The sequence below is a fragment of the Oncorhynchus mykiss genome, chromosome 7, assembly GCF_057628025.1.
Source record: "Oncorhynchus mykiss isolate SJ-2025 chromosome 7, ASM5762802v1, whole genome shotgun sequence".
NCBI lineage: Eukaryota > Metazoa > Chordata > Actinopteri > Salmoniformes > Salmonidae > Oncorhynchus > Oncorhynchus mykiss.
In genome coordinates, this window is record NC_143028.1 from 16,338,442 (window position 1) to 16,358,801 (window position 20,360).

Consider the following 20,360-nt stretch of genomic DNA (forward strand, 5'->3'; position numbering starts at 1 on the left):
AATGGTTCCAAAATAAACATATCCAGGTGTTAGAATGGCCAAGTCAAAGTCCAGACCTGAATCCAATCGAGAATCTGTGGAAAGAACTGAAAACTGCTGTTCACAAATGCTCTCCATCCAACCTCACTGAGCTCGAGCTGTTTTGCAAGGAGGAATGGGAAAAAATGTCAGTCTCTCGATGTGCAAAACTGATAGAGACATACCCCAAGCGACTTACAGCTGTAATCGCAGCAAAAGGTGGCGCTACAAAGTATTAACTAAAGGGGGCTGAATAATTTTCCACGCCCAATTTTTCAGTTTTTGATTTGTTAAAAAAGTTTGAAATATCCAATAAATGTCGTTCCACTTCATGATTGTGTCCCACTTGTTGTTGATTCTTCACAAAAAAATACAGTTTTATATCTTTATGTTTGAAGCCTGAAATGTGGCAAAAGGTCGCAAAGTTCAAGGGGGCCGAATACTTTCGCAAGGCACTGTATATCAGAACAATTCCAAAACAATACCGCATTTTAGCCAAAGTCACAGAATGGCACTTGATGTATGTCAATTTTTCAGAGACGGCCATGTATGCATTAATTAATAAATGATACAATAATTACAATCAATTTGACTTTGTCTGACAACATAACGACTTATTTGAATGGTAAATCTCTTGATAAACTGGGCAAATCCAGATTTAGCTTGTTATGGCTGATTTCATCGGGTTTACGGATGACAATCTGTTTCCCTTCCATTTATTGTGCTGATGAACAACATTTGCATAGAAGTGACTTATTTTATTAAAGTGCTCTTTAAAAGTCTCTTTAACCAGTAATGACGTCATTCATTAGGCAAGAGTGGGGGCGGCCATCAGAGCCCTATTCTCTCTCTCTCTCACACACACACATGCCACAAACATTTACATTTGGTGGCAATCTGCTTTGAAATCGGCATATTTTGCATTATGGTTCCTCAAAGTACCAGAGAATTGACGTTAGCTTCAGCTGTAAGCTAGAAAGGCTAGTTATCCGTCAAAGCTGGGAGCTACTGGTTTCTTCTTGCATTGTAAAGTGTTGTAGCCGGTATGGAGATTGTTTTGTGAATCAGTAATTAACCGTTTCAACATGCCGTGTCACATTATTTAAGTGTGTTAACTTCTATGCATCATACAGCTAACATGAGCTAACAGCCCAGACTCCCAGTGCAGGCTATAGAGCAGACACGGTGGGCTCGCGTTATAAAGGTGTCCGCATGCTTCACAGCCGAAACCGTTCGGTGGAGTTTGTGCATGTATTATGATGACATTTTGTGATGTTTTGGACTTTGTAAAGTTCTTCTTCTTCTTATTTTTTTTAAAGGCCGTTCGGGTCACAACATTTTTTCTGGAGGCAAGTTCAGAGCTGAAGTCTACGCCCCTTCGTTGGCGATTGGTCAACTGTAGGGATTCTTCAATAAAGTCTTTGAATAACAACAAAGAGAGATGACTCGTTTTCATGCAAATTATTTCACAGAAAAATAGTTAGATGTAAAATTGCACGACTAAGCTCTCTTTGGACCCCCCCCCTCCCCCCAATCAAATGAATGACACATTTCTGCCGTCTCAAAATGGAGAAACAGAACTATTGTCGCTTTTTTTCTAGTCTTTTAAGGGTGTATGCTAGCACATTCTTGTTTGGTTTGGCTGCGCTGATATTTGACAGAAGTACCGAAAATAACAAATTCTAGTACCAAACCATTTTTCATGTTCTAATATTGAAAAAGTACAGAACTTTCAGTACACCATGCAACACTATCTAGTGCCTTGGAGTGTATATTTACACTAGAAAAGCCAGACTTTTACGGCCCCAGTGTTGTGGTTTTTCTCATGCTCCTCTGGCTGGCTGTCTGGGGCTGTATCCCAAATGGCAACCTATTCTATAGTGCATTACTTTTCACGAGGGCCTATAGGGCTCTGGTCAAAAGTAGTGCACTAAGTAGGGAATAGCGTGTCATTTGGAAGGCAACTAGGTTGTACACAGCAGAAATATACTGCCCATGTCATGACTTAGGCAGGGGGGCTGCATGTCCTTTAGAGACTGACTGGGCCTCCCTTCTCATTGGCTGAGGAAGACAATGGACCCATTGTCCAGACTTCTCTCTCTCTCTGTGTCATGGTTGTTATTTCAGGTTAGATAATGACTCTTAAATGGCACAGAGGAGGATCTGGGGAGTAGGGGCGAGGGTAGGGGCAGAGAGAGCGAGATATATGCCAAGTTTCGAAACATGGGGGACCTTTAGCCCACTTTACCTCGACTCTCTGTCATCATCAGACATCACTCTGTCCAGAGACACCCATCGGTTCTGTTTCCCGTATGCTTCTTACACTTTTAAATCCCATTGACAGCCCCTTGATCATTGACTTTCAGCTCCGACTGCCCCACTACAGGTCAAACCCTTCCTCATTATGACTCATTCATCACTCAGGAATGTTACCCTTTCAATGCCAAGGTTTTCTGAAATGACTTGGCAATTGAAAGTAAAACCTCAGTTTAGTAAATCAATGATGTTACTTGCGCACATCTCAAGAGCCATAGCGTCATTTGAGGCTGTCCTCTAGTTTATCAGGCGACCACAAACGTGTGTGATACACTAGCTAGCCTATGACACCATTAGAGACGGGACCACGGAACAAAAGGGGAACCATTTTCCATGTGAGTGCACCCTGTCAATCACACAAAGAGGGCCAGTTAGGGCCATTGTTTGGGGAGCCAGGGCCAACCAGCGCTCTGTCCCAGGGGCTTTGTCTGAATTCCAGGTTCCTGGCTGGCTGGTCTAGCTGCCTGGCTGTGGCTGTGTTGTTGACTGTCCCTGATGTAGATCGACCGAGACAGCTGGTGGTGGTAGGGGACTGTCACCACTCAACAGACAGGGCCCCTGTGTGTGAAAAGACCACTGTGTGTGTGAATAGACCATGGCCAAACTGCCAACCCGCTGCGCTTTGGCACCACCAGTAACTAGCTAATGACCATATGCTGGTCTAGAAGGCATGCAGAGGATTCTTAGGTGAATTCTTTGTGAACCCCCCTGTGGATTTGAATGGGGGCCAATGATGGATCAACCCTGATTTTTATTTAGGCATCCAGTATTGAATTTCCTCAATCAGACGTTCACACCTCTGTGTTGTATTCCGCTGTTAATGTGATTTCATCTCTCCGGGCTCTGGTCTTCCACACTCCCTGCTGCTAACCAGAACAAACAACTGCAGAAAAGATGGGATCAGTAGATGAGGCACAACAACATGCCATCTAGTGGACAAAGTTGCTTTTTTCTATGTAATATAAGCCTAGTGAATTCACGTAACTCCCAGTGCTCTATGAAAATCTGATTTTTTTTCCCTATGTTGTCGAATTTCTCTCTGGGGTTTTTGTGTTCTTATAAACATGTTTTTTCTGTTCGTGTGTTGTAGTATAGTAGGCCACACTTGAGGCATAGACTTGCATAAAAATTATAAAAAAATATAATCTGAATCCAATTAAATATGTTTACAGTAATTTAGTATAAACTCATGCCTCATAACATCATACAAGGTCCCTCCTGACTGGCTCCGGAGTCTTAATGCCTGAATCCTATTACAACTTGTAAAGCCACAGGCATGGACTCACTCAGCTTAGAGAGAGGGCAAAGTAGAAAACAATGTAAAAATCTAATGCAAATCCTATACGAACCAGTGTAAAATAATATGCTTTATTTCTGGTGTAGACTCCATAGTTTGGAGTATCTGGATAGATCGTCTTTTACTGTATTAACTCTCTTTTTTTAATTTTTTTTTATGTGTTGTAGATTTAGCCTCCCCCCGCTTGGTTTGGAAAGTGGAATGTTCCATGTTGCCTAGGTGAGTTGACATTGCTAGTTGGGATAGGTTGTCTCACTAGAGCTCATTGTTTTCATTAGCTCTGCTTTGGGAAGGCAGTGTAGTCAAATGAGGACAGCCAGGCTCTGGGGGTGGTTGCTATTGTATCTCCCTTGATATGCCTGGATTGAGGGTAGGAATTCACTGAAGACATCATTTCAGGTATGCTTCTCTGTTATTCACATTAGTGGTAAAGAGTTATCTAGAAGTGAGACTCACAAGACAAGGAGGGCACTGAACCTTTATCTGCTGTAAAGATAATCTTTTAGGACTCTTAGTGTTTCAAAAATAGTCATTTTTGGTGGTGTATCTTGCTGCACAATGACAATTGTCTGTATTGTTTTATTCTGGCTATGTCACACCTCGTTTTGTCTTCTTCCGTGATCAGATTTGAAAACGGGGTTGCTGACAGCCAAAATAAAACAAAGGCACGTCTTTTCAACTTTTCCTCAACTTTTAATTGAATTGGGCTGTGTGGTTAAATGGTCCTTCAGGGGGTATTGTATAGTCAACCTAAACATGCGAGGAGGGAGAGGAAGATCCTATAGTGTTTACTCTTGTCAGGCAGGAAGTCTCCCATCCTCAGGCAAAGCCCTGGATTAACACTGAACCATTAACGTGACAGTGAGGGCCTCCCCTCCCCTCTACCTCCACTCCCACACAAAGACAAACTGTTCTACTCTAGAGTAAGCATTTACTCTGAGACAGACGCTTGACATATTTGGGGGTGACTTTATCAGATCTGGGTTAGGACTTATTAGGCCATCAGTTTTGTTGTTCCAGATGTCTTTTATAGAATGAGGGTAAAGAGGACTGACCGTCGTCCCTATGCCACATGCTATAGCCACTATTTTACAGGCTGGTATCTGAACCCTGTAGGAGCAGAACGGCATGTAACGTGGGTGTGGAGCCTGATGCCGAGGTCTCCTCTCTGTATTCAGCCGTTAGCCGATAAGCCCAGCAGTGATTATGCAGGCACTTTTTTTCTATTGTGTTGCTTGTTTCATTCAGCCCCCATTTTTAAAAAGCAGGCGCCAGGCAGCGGGGCTCAGTGGACCTGGGCATAGCAGGGCACATTGCCTGATTCTGTTTGGGTTTGGTTCTTCTGTCCAGCGAGGTGGTGATTCAACAGTTCTACGTCCTTTTTTTAGAGTCTCTGGTTCTTCACGGGTTATCTGAACCAGTCGTAAAATAGCTCTTCTCTTAGAAATGTTTGCTGTTATTTTAAACGGGGATCGATTTGTGTCTAGGGACTTGCAGTGTTTGGTTTACATGCATCAACTGCCAACCCCTCGCCATTCTGGAATGTAATGGTGGAGTACCTGTCAATGACGCTTGTTCTTTGACTGCAGGACTAAATCATCTCCGCTCGACGTCTGTATCAAGTTGCTTGTTTTCCACCATGACTGATATCATTCTAATAGAGAAGTCAAGTAGTTTAGTTATCTTGGCCTTGTCTTTCGGCCATCAGGGCCATTGCGATGTTCAATAACAAGAGAGAGTACGATCAGTTGTTTTTCTATGTTCTTCTCTCCATTGTCAGCTGACCTATGACTCTGTTAATTAAGTGGAGATCTCTGTCTCGTCACTACGATAAAGCGCACGTCCCAACGCCAACTGTGTGGTGCGCAATGGTTGGTTGCCAATGACCTGTTTTTGTAATGCCTTCTTCAAATCGGCTTTACAGATTCCTCTGGAATGGGAACTGTTTAAAACGTATCTACATATCCAAGCGAAATGCAATTAGGTGAAACCCTGTTGATTGTCTCATGCCAGGATTCCGTGCGTGACTGATATCGAGTGTGTGTGTGCTGACTGATCATGCAAGCAATCTTACTTTTTCAACTCCACTCCAGTGGTTAATGGGCCGTGAGCCAATGAGAAAGCCCCATAGACTGATCTACAGCAAGGACACTGGGCATGACAATAACCCTGGCCCCTCCCCTCCCGAGGTAAATCCCCACAATCCCCTAGGAAATATCCCATTGACGACAACACTGGGAGGACACACACTTGTTGGAGCCACACCAAGATGAAGTGTCGGTCAGTGTGTGTGTGAAGAGCAGGGTAGAAGAGCTCTCAATCTCTGTGTTTGAGAGCTCTGTGATTGGACTGATGCAGCAGAAGTTATGGATGTGGAGAATTCCTTTGCACAGATAGCTCCTTTGCCAAAGAAGCTGTAAAATCTGACCAGGTGCCTTGTGTCTGTAGAAGTGCCTTGTCAATCATTGAAGTGTCTCAAAGGAATTCACGGCGTAGAAAGGCTTTGAGGAGCGGAGCAGTCATTTTCAGCCTGCTTTATCAGTGCTCTCTGAGACGTTGTTATTTGCTGAAAGAGAACTTGACAACAAAAGAGTGCATCTGAAATGCCACAGCAAGATTGATAATTCTTTGGTAAGTTCTTTCTTTGATTTCTTCTTATTAAGCTCATTGAACTTCCCTCTCTCAATGCTGTGTCAACTCCATGCCGAGCAACTTAACATTTTAGTTTCAATAAATCTCTTCTTTTAGTTTGAAATGCTAATTCCCTCCATGTGTATTTACAAAGCTTTCCTTTTGATTTATTCCGTTTTTTATCTAAGCCTACAGTTTAGGTTACACCTTTCACACGTGCTGCCCGCATAGCCTAGATATTCACACCCAATTGGGTCAGTTTCACTACTGTTTGTTTTCGAATGTGGTTTTCACTGAAACCGGAGGAGGATTTTCTGAAACTAGCCCCAACGTCTCCACCCCCCCACCCTCTGGGTAGCTGTGGCAGTTCAGCTGTAACCCTGACAATAAAGACTCCTGACTAGAAATCCATTTGCATTTCTATTGTAAGCTCTGTAGGGGTCTGTTAGGGCAGCATACCACTCTCAGGACCAATGACTGACTGGAGGAGGAAGGGAGGGGGTGTGTGTCGATGTGCGTGCGTGCGTGCCTACGTAGTCTGTCTTAGTGTGTGTGACGCTCTCTGTCTTTATGCTTCTTATTGAGGAGGAGAGCTTCTCAGGTTGCCCTCAGCCTCCCTCCCATAAATTAGCTTGACTCCATGAGCCAAGTGCCTGAACTTTTGGAAGATTGCCAATGTTGATGTCCCACTTCAGCCTGAGCTCCTGTGGGGCTGACTGCCAATCAAAATGGATCTTCACATTCCTTTGGCCCCATGATGGAATGTAGGAGTCTTGTATCGTAGGTCAGAGAGGTTAAGGATTTGAGTGGGTGGTTCTTAGCCTTATGCTTATACAGTATCTGTAGTCCACAATGTGTTTGTCTTGTCTAGTACATTCTGGTTGTGCCAACTGGATGTTTGTCAGGGGGAAGAAAAGGGACGGAAAATGCCCTGTTTGACGATACCTGGGTTCAAATACTATTTAATATCATTTCACATTCATTATCTGGGCTTGACTGAGCATTCCCGGCGCAATGGAACCAATGGAATAGCTGTAAAAGTGCAAATCCAACCCACCCAGCACTCCAGGCAGGCTGAAGCAAACACTAAATGTATTTGAAATATTTCAAATAATATTTGAACCCAGGTTTGTGTTGAACAGACGCCAGCTTGGACATAGTGGGAAACCACTGATCTCATCTTTCTAACTGATTCAAAAGGCTAAGCCCCCGACAACACCATGCTGTTTACACTCTAGGGATCTCTCTCTGTCTGTCGTCGTACAGCCATATATATGGCAGTGAGGTGACCCCCCAGACAGACCATGTTAAAGGTCATTTCTATTCTGTCTGTGTTCTTCTAAATAACATATATTTCTCATAGATTGCTACTGCAATGGTGGTTTCCTCTTGGATTTGAGGACTGATTCATCGAACCTCTTAGATTTGACCTAATGAACTACTGATTATGAAGGTCTGTCATCCGTGTTACATACCATACAATGAATATAAAAGTATAAATCTCTTATTGGCCAGAAGGGGGTGCACTGTTCTCGTTGGTCAGTCGCTGACAGTATACTGAGGATCTTCTGTCCTTTGTAGCTCAATTGGTAGGCCAGTATGAAAATGTATGTGCTCACTATTGTAAGCCGCTCTGAATGAGAGCGTCTGCTGAATGACTAAAATGATAGTGACCTGGAATTTTTACAACATTTGATGTGTTCCTCTGCTGCATGCCCAGGAAAATGAAAATGGTGGATATTGTCTCACATACCACCACGCCATCAGAATCAGAAACTGACAAACATGTGGCCAGGAACTTTCTCACCAAGATATTACGAAGCTCTATGAGGTATTGTGGAATTAGCAACCTCCTCCAGTACACTAGCTATCCCAAACCGATTCTTCAGTGATCCCTTGTGACTTTCAATGTTTGAACCCAATCCCACTCTGGGTGACATGGACAACATTGCATCCTGCTTCCAACATTACGTGGCGTATAGTACTGTAGTCGTCTGTGGTCCTTGTGCATGTGTCAGATTTGTTCAGTGGACGCTTCACTTTGTATCTGTCTAGGTCTATATTTCATTATTTTGGTTCATATCTTCTACACAATGGATGTAAAACATTTTTTTTTTTAAATCCACATCAGATTAGTTTTTTTGTAGTGTATTTTACATTTTTTTTTTTTACTGAATCAGATCTTTTTGTTACCTCTCTCCAACATGCATATCAGGAAGAACCGCTTCAAGGGGTGAGACTGAAATGAGAAAGAATTGTTTTTTCTTTTACCTTCTATTTTTAATGAGTTGCATTTCAATAACATGCTTTCCTTAACCTTCTCTCTGTAGGAGGAATGAACCAGTCTCCCGGCCCCATTCATGGCACTCCTCCAAGTTCACAGAAGACCACCCCGAACCCACAGAGAGTCACAACGAGCCTTCACCTGTGTGGCAGGTCAAACATGAAGTCAGGTGAGCTGCTGGAAGAATCTATGACCTCCTTCTCCTAGTGTCAATGTTACTCAGGCACTGCCCGTTAGGGTCGTCACAGTTCCTAGAGAATGTGTCTGCGCTACATTCAGAGAGTTTATGGTTACTCCATCTCCTCAGAGGTAGGGGCAGCCATTATTCTCATGGGGTTCTCATCTCCACTCATTGTATACAAAATATACAAGTAGGTCAGTTATCAAAGAACAAGAAAACACTGAATAAAGGCATAATAAATGGTTAATAATACCTAATAGATATCTAACTTAGCTACTGCTAACCAGATTATTAACACAATTCCTTGTATTGAATTCTAGTGCATCCACAAAAGACCTTTCCAGCTGCGGGGACCACGACTCGAATCTACGCCAGTTATCTAGCCAGTTCAGCTCTGTGGGGAATATGGAGAGAGTAGAGCGTCCCTCACACCCCTACCCACCAGGATGCCTCTCCCCCAGCAGGTACCACCGCAGCGCTGAGCCTCTCTCTGGGGGTGGAGTGTCTGGTGGGAAGAGCGAATCACCCTTCAGCTGCCTGTCCTCTACCAGCCCTCCCCCGGAGCCTGCTCTGGCCCTCACCAACACTGAGGCGACTGAGGGCAGCGTGTTCTATAAGGGGGTCCAGACTCAGACCAGTGAGGTCGGAAGGCAGGGTGAGCAGCGCCACAGCCGGAACCTCCAGCTGCCCCAGGGGGACGGAGGCTCAGAGAGCCCCAGGACAGTCCCAGAGGAGCAGCCTGGCTCCCGCTACTCCAGCTCAGGCTCTGGCAGATCGCACATAGGCCCTGTGTGGCACGTCCCAGAGAGGAGGAAGGTAGCAGCCCCCCCCTCTCCTCCTCCTCCTCCCCTGCGCAATGACAGCTTTGCTGCCACCAAGGTGTACCCTGCCTACACAGAGGGGCCTGGAGCTCCACCACAGGCCCCAGAGAACAGCAGCTACAGAGCCCGGGGCAACCATATCTCTCACAATGAGAATGGGCCAGACCCCAGGTGCAGTTACAACCCTCCACCTCACAAGAAAGACTTCCTCCACCCAAACATAGCTGCAGGTGCACCTGACTACAACCACAACCAGCTCAGCAACCCAAACAAACTGTTCTCGCTGTCTAGCCAAGACGTGAGACAGAGTCAGTCTCCCTTCGCTTGCCTGCCCAATCACCAGCGGCAGTACAGCGACGAAAGCACTTTCTACCTGCAGACCAGATCCGCCCCACATCCACCGAAGCCGCAGAGCGTTGGTAGCTACTACCACAGCCTCCAGGAGCTCCCTACCAACCGGAGTAACAGTAGGAACCACGTGAGGTCCTCCACCACGTCCCTGTCCACCTCGACCATCGACCAGAACTATGACGGCGGAGGACACATCAGGTACTACTGCATCACAACCAAGCAGCCAGGCCAGCCAGAGACTCGTGTTAGACAGAGCAAATCAGAGGTCTGGATGGCTGACATGGAGCTAGCTAAGGGCTCAAACGACAGGGGCTCCACAAGTTCCTCCCACAAGACTAACAAGGTCAAGTATCATCCTCAGCCGCCTTACGCCAACAGCAAGGAGCGGAACGGAAATGTCAAAGCGGCCAACGTTCTGCTTTACGAACACACAGCCTCCAATTCCTCATCTGGTAAACCTACCACTGAGGAGAGGGAGAGGAGGAGTGAGGGCCAGAGACCTACAGAGGCCCAGCTTAGAAGCTCTTACTCTCCCAGTCCGCCCAAGGACCACAAGGCGGCACCACTGAGAGAAGACCCTTGGGTCTCTCAGGAGAACAATAAGATCTCTTCTCAAAAGACACCCATGCTCCACAGTCTGGCTCAGGGGAGTAGAAGCCTAGCCCAGGAGAGTAGGAGCCCAATGCTTCATTCTCTAGCCCAGGAGAGTAGGAGCCCAATGCTTCATTCTCTAGCCCAGGAGAGTAGGAGCCCAATGCTTCATTCTCTAGCCCAGGAGAGTAGGAGCCCAATGCTTCATTCTCTAGCCCAGGAGAGTAGGAGCCCAATGCTTCATTCTCTAGCCCAGGAGAGTAGGAGCCCAATGCTTCATTCTCTAGCCCAGGAGAGTAGGAGCCCAATGCTTCATTCTCTAGCCCAGGAGAGTAGGAGCCCAATGCTTCATTCTCTAGCCCAGGAGAGTAGGAGCCCAATGCTTCATTCTCTAGCCCAGGAGAGTAGGAGCCCAATGCTTCATTCTCTAGCCCAGGAGAGTAGGAGCCCAATGCTTCATTCTCTAGCCCAGGAGAGTAGGAGCCCAATGCTTCATTCTCTAGCCCAGGAGAGTAGGAGCCCAATGCTTCATTCTCTGGCCCAGGAGAGTAGGAGCCCAATGCTTCATTCTCTGGCCCAGGAGAGTAGGATCCTGGTGGAGAAGATTCACTCTGCTACGGCACCACCACCACCATCCAACGGCGGGGGAGACACCAACCACGCCATACAGGAGGCTTTAACAAACAACACTGCAACGGGCAAACTGGCGAGACGCAGCGACCGATACGCCACCACCCTCCGCAACGAGATCCAGCTAAAGAGGGCCCAGCTGCAGAAAAGCCGGAGCGCTGCCACCCTGACCTGCCCCAGCGAGACGGAGGAGCCAGAGGAGGAGGCAGACACGGGGGGGTGGAAGTCCACCTCCTCCGACGGCTCCTTTTCCTCCTCCTACAAGAACCACCTCAAGGAGGCTCAGGCTAGGGTCCTCCAGGCCACGTCCTTTAGGAGGAGAGACCTAGAACCTCCCGGGTCAGGGTCGGAGGCTCCGTTAACCAAACCCAACTCACACATAGTCTCCCGCATTGGCTGCCGCAAGCGTTTCCCTCTGAACAAGAGGGTCCACTCGTTCTCCGAGCCAGACAAGATCAACAAGCTGGGAGTGGAGGGTGAGGGAGAACATCCCGTTGGAACAGCACGGCCGATTGTAGACCGACGGAAGATCTTTGAAATGGCTGCTAAACCTGCCTTCTGCAGACCCATCTCAACCATCCACAAGTCAGGCCAGCAGAGCACCAGCACCACCTCCAGCACTTTGGAGCACTCTCCGGGCAAGGCCAGAGGGAGAGCCCACTCAGGAGAAACTCAGGAGAAACACCCAGACTCCCTCAGCCCCGCAGGCAGACAGGCCCTACTGGAGCAGCAGAGGCTGGGGACCTTCACCGAGTACCAGGTCACCTGGAACATGCAGAGGAAGGCTTCAGACACAAAGACCCAGGGGAGGTATCACTCTGCTGACGACATCCTGGACCAGGGAACAGAGGAGACGCCTGTCTGTGTCCATGAGAGGTCCAGATCGTCTCCCTCACAAGACTTCTACACACAGGTGAGCGTTTCCATCGAGTGATTCTTAGTGTAGCGGTAGTGAAGTGATCTGCATGACTTCCTTTTTTGCGTCAGCACAGACATGCATGAGTTTGTTTAAAGATATAAAAGTCCACGTGGTATCGTCTAAACATTAAACCAGCTGGCCAGAGTGCTGTTTTAGCAGAAGGTTATATTATGGCAATTCAGTGTATTCTTCATTTTCTTTCAGAAGATCCCTGTGCCATGGAGAGAGACTGCTGAAATTCTGGACCATAGACAGGACCAGCAAGGAGGCAGTTACACCACCAGGTGAGCATTCCACATGATTCTCTTCTCTACTCTAGTTTCTGATCTCAGATCAGTTACAACCTATCCACCTTTTGTTGGAACACATTTCAAGGTGATCGTTATCTGTTGACGGTGCAGTAACATACACTCACATGTACATGAGTGTGTGCTACAGTATAATAACAATATCAGTTTGAGTTAGGGAGAGTGGGGAGCATGCCAGTTCAGCCCAGGTGTAGTTATCAGGTGATCAGGGTTTGGGAGGGGAACTTCCCTGCCCAGGTAAAGCTGCAGGTAAAAGTGTAAACCAATCCTGTTTCAGGCTATCACATTCAACTCCGGTCTCAGGTTGTAAACACACTCGCTGCTCCCTGGGTGTTATTACAGAGATTAGTTGATCTTTTATTTTATTGTACAGTAAGTGCTGAATTTGTGAATAAATCAATTCAGAAAGGCCTCTGCTCCTCATTTCAGTTGAATATGTGCTTAGTGTGAGTGTGAGTGTTGTCTTATATTCGCCTCTCCTGTTCTGTTTGCCAGAGGGCCGAGCGAGAGCCAAGAGCAGCCAGCCCAGCTCCACCACTTCCCACAGCCTCCACAACCGTCTATTCCAAGACTGACCGACACAGAGCCACACAGCAGCAGAGACGTGGCCACCCCCGCCCCCCTCCCTCTCCCTCACCCCTCTGACCACAGATACAAATGTGACTCTGCGGACCCCGGCCACAACCTCCCCGCGTACCCTTCCAACCACACCCACAGCTCTGTGTCTGAGCAACCACTACCACCTCCAACGGTGGCTCCCAAGCCCCAGAATACAGGCCTCATCATCATGCCACAGTGGCCTCTCCTAGGCCTGGAAACCCCCTCAGCCACATCCTCCACCTACGGACTGTCTTCCCAGGAATTCCTGCCTGGCCCTTGCACCCATCAGGCTGAACCATCATCCAGCAGCAGCTGCTCCTCCCATGGCACAGAGCTGGATCCTGCCCCAAACCAAGCCTGCTCCACCCAGCTCCCCTCTCCCTCCCCTGGGAGAACCGCTGGACTGGGCACGGAGGAGGGAGCAGCTGATTCAACGCTACAGCCGCCACCCTCCTCTTCCCACTCTCCTTTATTCTCCTACCAGACTGCCAGTCTGACGGTTCCCTCCTCAGGTGGGACTAGTTCTCCCTCTCCTCAGTTTGCTCCACAGAGGTTGACGGACCAGCCCCCTGTCTCTGTGTCTGTGCAGGATGAAGCCCAGAGCAGGTAAGCGCTAAGCAGCTTAACTGGCGTTCTTATGCCCGTCTCCTCAGCTCCCGCTCAAACTACTGTACAGCCTTGCGTAACAAACTGGGGATTGTTGCCCTGTCCTGTGTTGCTTTAATTACAGTAAGTAAGCCTTGTCCGAGCCAGAACGGCCCCTAGTTGCAGGAACCTCTCTCCTGATTCTGTAGCGCGAGGCAGTGCGATTTTGAAGTCTCATATCTTTGTCGTAGTAGAGGAGGCTATGATAGAGGAGGCTATGGTAGATTGTTTGGAATTACATGGCATGATGTGCCACAGACCAGAATGCAGAATGGTTTAGAGTTTTCCTATGATCCATTTCCCAATGATTTGGTTTCAGCTGCTCAGCATTGGGGCACACACAGTATTCTTGCTACAGTAGCCAGGACATTAAACCTGGCGACAGAAGGCTGTCATCTTATTTGGTCATATGATTGACTGCATGACCTTTCAGTCGACGGCGCCGTTCCGTCCCTCTAATTACCATTGACTCAACCTGTCCACTGTCAGTCAGTAACATGGACTGTAAGCTTAGATGTGGTAGATGTCACTCACTCCTGGCTCCTGACATAAAATCCTATTTCTGTTTCAGTAAACTGAGCTGGAAAGGAGACTAAAGGTTAAAGAATGTGTTCATAACAATCATTTATGTCATTTTTAAATGACAACATCTATCACTAATTTTTCTCATAATATTTTGGATATCTGTAAGTTAAGACTAGTTACTGTTGTCTCTACAGGCCAGAGAACCGGACCAACGCTGTGATGGAGATGAGCAGTGTAGGGAAGAAGGTCCCTGTGAAGATCGTCCATGCTGAGAGCACCACAGAGAGGGAGAGCCGCCAGTACCTGCTGCACAGCGAGAGAAATGGGGCCCCTGGAGTTTCAGAGGGGCCCGACTTTCCCCCGCCCTTACCGACCAGCCTGCCCTCCCCTGAGCCGCAGCCCTACTCCCTGTTCCGTGCCTACACCCCCTACACACGCCATGGGCCTCAGAGTCCCCCCAGGGACCCAACCCTCACTGTAGCCCCAGAAGAGGCCCTGTCCCCTGGGCGGTCTCAGACCAACGGTCCCTCCGGTACCGCCGTCATGGGTCCCCAGCAGCCTCAGAAGAGTAATTCGGAGGAAGATGTGAAGAGAGAGGAGCTGGCCAGAGACATCATGGACAAGGATAAGTCCCTGGTGGACATCTTGGACCAGAGTAAGATGAAGACCACCATGGATCTGATGGGGGGGATCTTCCCCCAGGGGGAGCAGATCTTGGATGGGGGGCACCAGAGGAGGAAAGTCTCCCCCAAACAGTGTTTGCCGCCCAGGGGCATGGATGACAGGTGAGCTGACTGGGAATGGGATCTGGCAGTGCAGAATTCTAACATTTATGAACAAATTAACTGAGCATTTACTGGTAGTCATAGCATCATCTAGATAATCACACATGGTGCTGTGTATTTTTGTTGTAATTGCGTTTTTATCAGACTGACTTCCTCTCCCACTTCAGAGGTGTTTGTTCAGATGAGTTTAAAAAAAACAACACATTATGGTGTTTTATATTTCTCTCCATTGAGAGGATGAGTAGAGAGAAATGTATACATGACAAAAACATGTATTTCAGTTCGAAACACTTTACACAGATGCCCCCTGTTGGCGCTATATTAAACCACAGACTACAACTGAATACAATGGAAGAGGGGCACAAACCTTCCATTTTACCTACAATTTGAACCGACCTCTCTAGAACTGTAGGATAACTCTCTGGCCCCGTCGATACTGAGCTGTCACCTCCCAGGAGCTGTCACCTCCTGCATTTCACATGACATCCTATTGCCTACTTTCTTCTCAGTAGTATTGCACTACATAGGGAATATACAGTACTAATAACCACCAGAGAGATATATATATATATATACAGTGCCTTGCGAAAGTATTCGGCCCCCTTGAACTTTGCGAACTTTTGCCACATTTCAGGCTTCAAACATAAAGATATAAAACTGTATTTTTTTGTGAAGAATCAACAACAAGTGGGACACAATCATGAAGTGGAACGATATTTATTGGATATTTCAAACTTTTTTAACAAATCAAAAACTGAAAAATTGGGCGTGCAAAATTATTCAGCCCCTTTACTTTCAGTGCAGCAAACTCTCTCCAGAAGTTCAGTGAGGATCTCTGAATGATCCAATGTTGACCTAAATGACTAATGATGATAAATACAATCCACCTGTGTGTAATCAAGTCTCCGTATAAATGCACCTGCACTGTGATAGTCTCAGAGGTCCGTTAAAAGCGCAGAGAGCATCATGAAGAACAAGGAACACACCAGGCAGGTCCGAGATACTGTTGTGAAGAAGTTTAAAGCCGGATTTGGATACAAAAAGATTTCCCAAGCTTTAAACATCCCAAGGAGCACTGTGCAAGCGATAATATTGAAATGGAAGGAGTATCAGACCACTGCAAATCTACCAAGACCTGGCCGTCCCTCTAAACTTTCAGCTCATACAAGGAGAAGACTGATCAGAGATGCAGCCAAGAGGCCCATGATCACTCTGGATGAACTGCAGAGATCTACAGCTGAGGTGGGAGACTCTGTCCATAGGACAACAATCAGTCGTATATTGCACAAATCTGGCCTTTATGGAAGAGTGGCAAGAAGAAAGCCATTTCTTAAAGATATCCATAAAAAGTGTTGTTTAAAGTTTGCCACAAGCCACCTGGGAGACACACCAAACATGTGGAAGAAGGTGCTCTGGTCAGATGAAACCAAAATTGAACTTTTTGGCAACAATGCAAAACGTTATGTTTGGCGTAAAAGCAACACAGCTCATTACCCTGAACACAGCATCCCCACTGTCAAACATGGTGGTGGCAGCATCATGGTTTGGGCCTGCTTTTCTTCAGCAGGGACAGGGAAGATGGTTAAAATTGATGGGAAGATGGATGGAGCCAAATACATGACCATTCTGGAAGAAAACCTGATGGAGTCTGCAAAAGACCTGAGACTGGGACGGAGATTTGTCTTCCAACAAGACAATGATCCAAAACATAAAGCAAAATCTACAATGGAATGGTTCAAAAATAAACATATCCAGGTGTTAGAATGGCCAAGTCAAAGTCCAGACCTGAATCCAATCGAGAATCTGTGGAAAGAACTGAAAACTGCTGTTCACAAATGCTCTCCATCCAACCTCACTGAGCTCGAGCTGTTTTGCAAGGAGGAATGGGAAAAAATGTCAGTCTCTCGATGTGCAAAACTGATAGAGACATACCCCAAGCGACTTACAGCTGTAATCGCAGCAAAAGGTGGCGCTACAAAGTATTAACTAAAGGGGGCTGAATAATTTTGCACGCCCAATTTTTCAGTTTTTGATTTGTTAAAAAAGTTTGAAATATCCAATAAATGTCGTTCCACTTCATGATTGTGTCCCACTTGTTGTTGATTCTTCACAAAAAAATACAGTTTTATATCTTTATGTTTGAAGCCTGAAATGTGGCAAAAGGTCGCAAAGTTCAAGGGGGCCGAATACTTGAGGCCTGGTAACAGATGGAGTATACATCACGAGGCGATGGCTCCATCTGCTGGACGTGCCAGGTCTCGACGGGCTCTCCGGCCAGGACTAATTGGGGCTTATTGTGAGCTGGTGGGTAATCAAGGGCGGATTGCTCACCAGCTGTGCGAGGCCCATAAAGCTGCCAGAAGGGCAGCACACAGGAAGGGAGGGAGAAGAAGAAGAAGAAGGGAAAAAAAAAAAGAAAAAAAAAGGACTCCCATTTTATTGTTGGCGGTTGAGGTAACAAGAGGGAGTTGAGTTTTGTGCCCGACAGGATACAGCCAGACCCAGGACCCCGATGATGCTATCCCGGAGAGGGTCTCTGGAGTATATGGCCAATACACCACGGCTAAGGGCTGTATCCAGGGACTCCGCTTCATGTTGTGCTTAAGAACAGCCCTTAGGCGTGGTATATTGGCCATATATCATACATCCTTGGGCCTTATTGGTTAAATAACCCTCTGCTTTCTGTCTGTCTCCATCCCTTCCAGGAGAGAGGAGGGGGGCATGTCTGCTGCCACAGGGGCCCTGGTGACCAGCTCCACCTACTACAGTACATCTGCCCCCAAGGCTGAGCTGCTCAACAAGATGAAGGACATGCAGGAGGAGGAGCTGGAGGAAGACTCCGAGGACGAACTGGACATCGACCTGGCCAACAAGAAGGTACAGAGACACAGCGTAGTATACTGACCCTGTAAAACCGGTTTCTCCAACCCAGTTCCTGGAGAGCTATCCTCCGGTAGGGTTTTGCTCCAACCCCAGTTGTAACTAACCTGATTTCATCTAATAAACCAGCTAATTATTGAATCAGGTCTGCTAGATTAAGGTTGGAGTGAGAACCTACAGGACAGTAGCTGTCCAGGAACAAGATTGAAGAGCCCTGCTCTAAAACCACACATTTCACTGCAGCTGTCTGGTGTATGTGACAATAAAATATATTATTAATACTGACTGTTTCATACCATATCAATCACTGATCATCAATCCAGCTCCTGGAGAGTCACAGGACTGCAGATATCGTCGTAATACCCGATTCAACTGATCTTCATCACTTTGATTAGTTGATTGCTGAGCCAAGACGACAACCTGCTGTTCTGCAGTTCTCCAGGACCAGGATTTGGGAATAGTGCAGACCTGCCAACATGCACGCATTTTGCTTACCAACTATGCAATTACCTGTCCATGTACACGGGTATGAGATCCAAGTTAAAAGTACGCAGAAATCAATAGGGCCTGATTTTATACATTTGAATACAAATAAATCCACTGAGTAAATCTAACAGCCCGATTCTCGAGCTGCAACACACAGACATGTACAGAGTTTGTGTCAACAGACATGGAGATGAATACATCATTATTGGACGTAGCTACCCGGTGTCTGCCCCTCCTGTTTGATGTGGTGCTGAGTTTGAAGACTGTCAGCTGTACGTAAACACATGGACAAATCCCTTTTCGACTCCGTGTGTTGTGGGAAGGTGAACACTAATTGGTTCAAGCCAACGTTAGCGAACATAAGATGGATATTCAGTGGGCTCTAAAGTGTCAGCAGTTCACTCGCATTTGCTAGTGAAAGAAATGAAATGCAAATACGACAAATAACTGGTGTCATTTGTGCGAGTGTGAATTACATTTAATTCTGCGTCCCATAAGTTGTATTTTCCACGTAACATGACGAGGATCACGCAACCTGATAGACTGTAATTATGATCCACGTCACAAAGAGCATTACAAAAGTATAATCAAAATAAATATAAACATCTTGGCACTAAATACAAATGTATTTGTCACATACACATGGTTAGCAGATGTTAATGCGAGTGTAGCGAAATGCTTGTGCTTCTAGTTCCGACAAGGCAGTAATAACCAGCGAGTAATCTAACCTAACAATTCCACAACTACTACCTTATACACACAAGTGTAAAGGGATAAAGAATATGTACATAAAGATATATGAATGAGTGACGGTATAGAATGACATAGGCAAGATACAGTAGATGGTATCGAGTAGAGTATATACATATGAGATGAGTAATGTAGGGTATATAATTAAGATGCAGTAGATGATATAGAGTACAGTATATACATATACATATGAGATGAGTAATGTAGGGTATGTAAACAAAGTGGCATAGTTTAAAGTAGCAAGTGATACATGTATTACATTAAGATGCAGTAGATGATATAGAGTACAGTATATACATATACATATGAGATGAGTAATGTAGGGTATGTAAACATATTATATTAAGTGGCATTGTTTAAAGTGATACATTTTTACATCAATTCCCATTATTAAAGTGGCTGGAGTTGAGTCAGTGTGTTGGCAGCAGCCACTCAATGTTAGTGATGGCTGTTTAACAGTCTGATGGCCTTGAGATAGAAGCTGTTTTTCAGTCTCTCGGTCCCAGCTTTGATGCACCTGTACTGACCTCGCCTTCTGGATGATAGCGGGGTGAACAGGCAGTGGCTCAGGTGGTTGTTGTCCTTGATGATCTTTATGGCCTTCCTGTGACATCTGGTGGTGTAGGTGTCCTGGGGGGCAGGTAGTTTTCCCCCGGTGATACGTTGTGCAGACCGCACCACCCTCTGGAGAGCCTTACGGTTGTGGGTGGAGCAGTTGCCGTACCAGGCTGTGATACAGCCCAACAGGATGCTCTCGATTGTGCATCTGTAGAAGTTTGTGAGTGCTTTCGGTGACAAGCCAAATTTCTTCAGCCTCTTGAGGTTGAAGAGGCAATTTGGCCTGTGCTATGCGCACAAGTCGAATCTCCAATTTTCTGGTACTCTAAGTTGGACAGGGTTGGCAGGTCTGATAGGGCTTCAAGTACTATCCAGTATGTGAAATGGCTCTCTTGAATATCATCTCCTCGTCCGACCCTGTCTTTCCCCCCCACAGCAAGAGCTGATTGACAGCCTGGGTAAGAAGCTGCAGGTGCTGCGCGAGGCCAGGGAGAACCTTCAGGAGGACCTCCACGATAACAACTCTCTGGGGGACGAGGTGGAGGCCGTGGTGCAGAGGGTCTGCAAGCCCAACGAGCTGGACAAGTTCAGGATGTTTGTGGGAGATCTGGACAAGGTGGTCAGTTTGCTGCTCTCCCTGTCCGGCCGACTGGCCAGGGTGGAGAACGCGCTCAACAGTCTGGAGGAAGACACCACACCGGAAGAGAAGGTAGGGGTTAGGGTGGAGGTTAAGGCAAGACATTGCTCACTCCCCGCGCTGCTTGTGAGGCAGGATTAGATGGTT

At 46.6% G+C, this 20,360-nt stretch overlaps 1 protein-coding gene across 7 annotated transcripts in view; it reads left to right on the forward strand.

Annotated features, from left to right (window-relative positions):
- LOC110528813 (protein Shroom2) overlaps window positions 1–20,360 on the forward strand; it is a 30,014-nt gene that overhangs the window by 7,837 nt on the left and 1,817 nt on the right. Inside the window, exons 1-10 of one of the 7 annotated variants that reach the window (XM_036982950.2) lie at window positions 3,886–4,030; window positions 7,983–8,093; window positions 8,478–8,495; window positions 8,593–8,715; window positions 9,048–12,033; window positions 12,244–12,323; window positions 12,843–13,553; window positions 14,312–14,902; window positions 17,608–17,779; window positions 20,013–20,285. In XM_036982950.2, the coding sequence (XP_036838845.2) occupies window positions 7,987–8,093; window positions 8,478–8,495; window positions 8,593–8,715; window positions 9,048–12,033; window positions 12,244–12,323; window positions 12,843–13,553; window positions 14,312–14,902; window positions 17,608–17,779; window positions 20,013–20,285 (5,061 nt within the window). In that variant the 5' untranslated portion in view covers window positions 3,886–4,030; window positions 7,983–7,986. Of the gene's footprint in view, window positions 1–3,885; window positions 4,031–4,918; window positions 6,263–7,982; window positions 8,094–8,477; window positions 8,496–8,592; window positions 8,716–9,047; window positions 12,034–12,243; window positions 12,324–12,842; window positions 13,554–14,311; window positions 14,903–17,607; window positions 17,780–20,012; window positions 20,286–20,360 lie in introns of those variants that run through there. The other 6 variants (XM_090240397.1, XM_036982952.2, XM_036982951.2 and 3 more) reach the window with 6 other exon arrangements.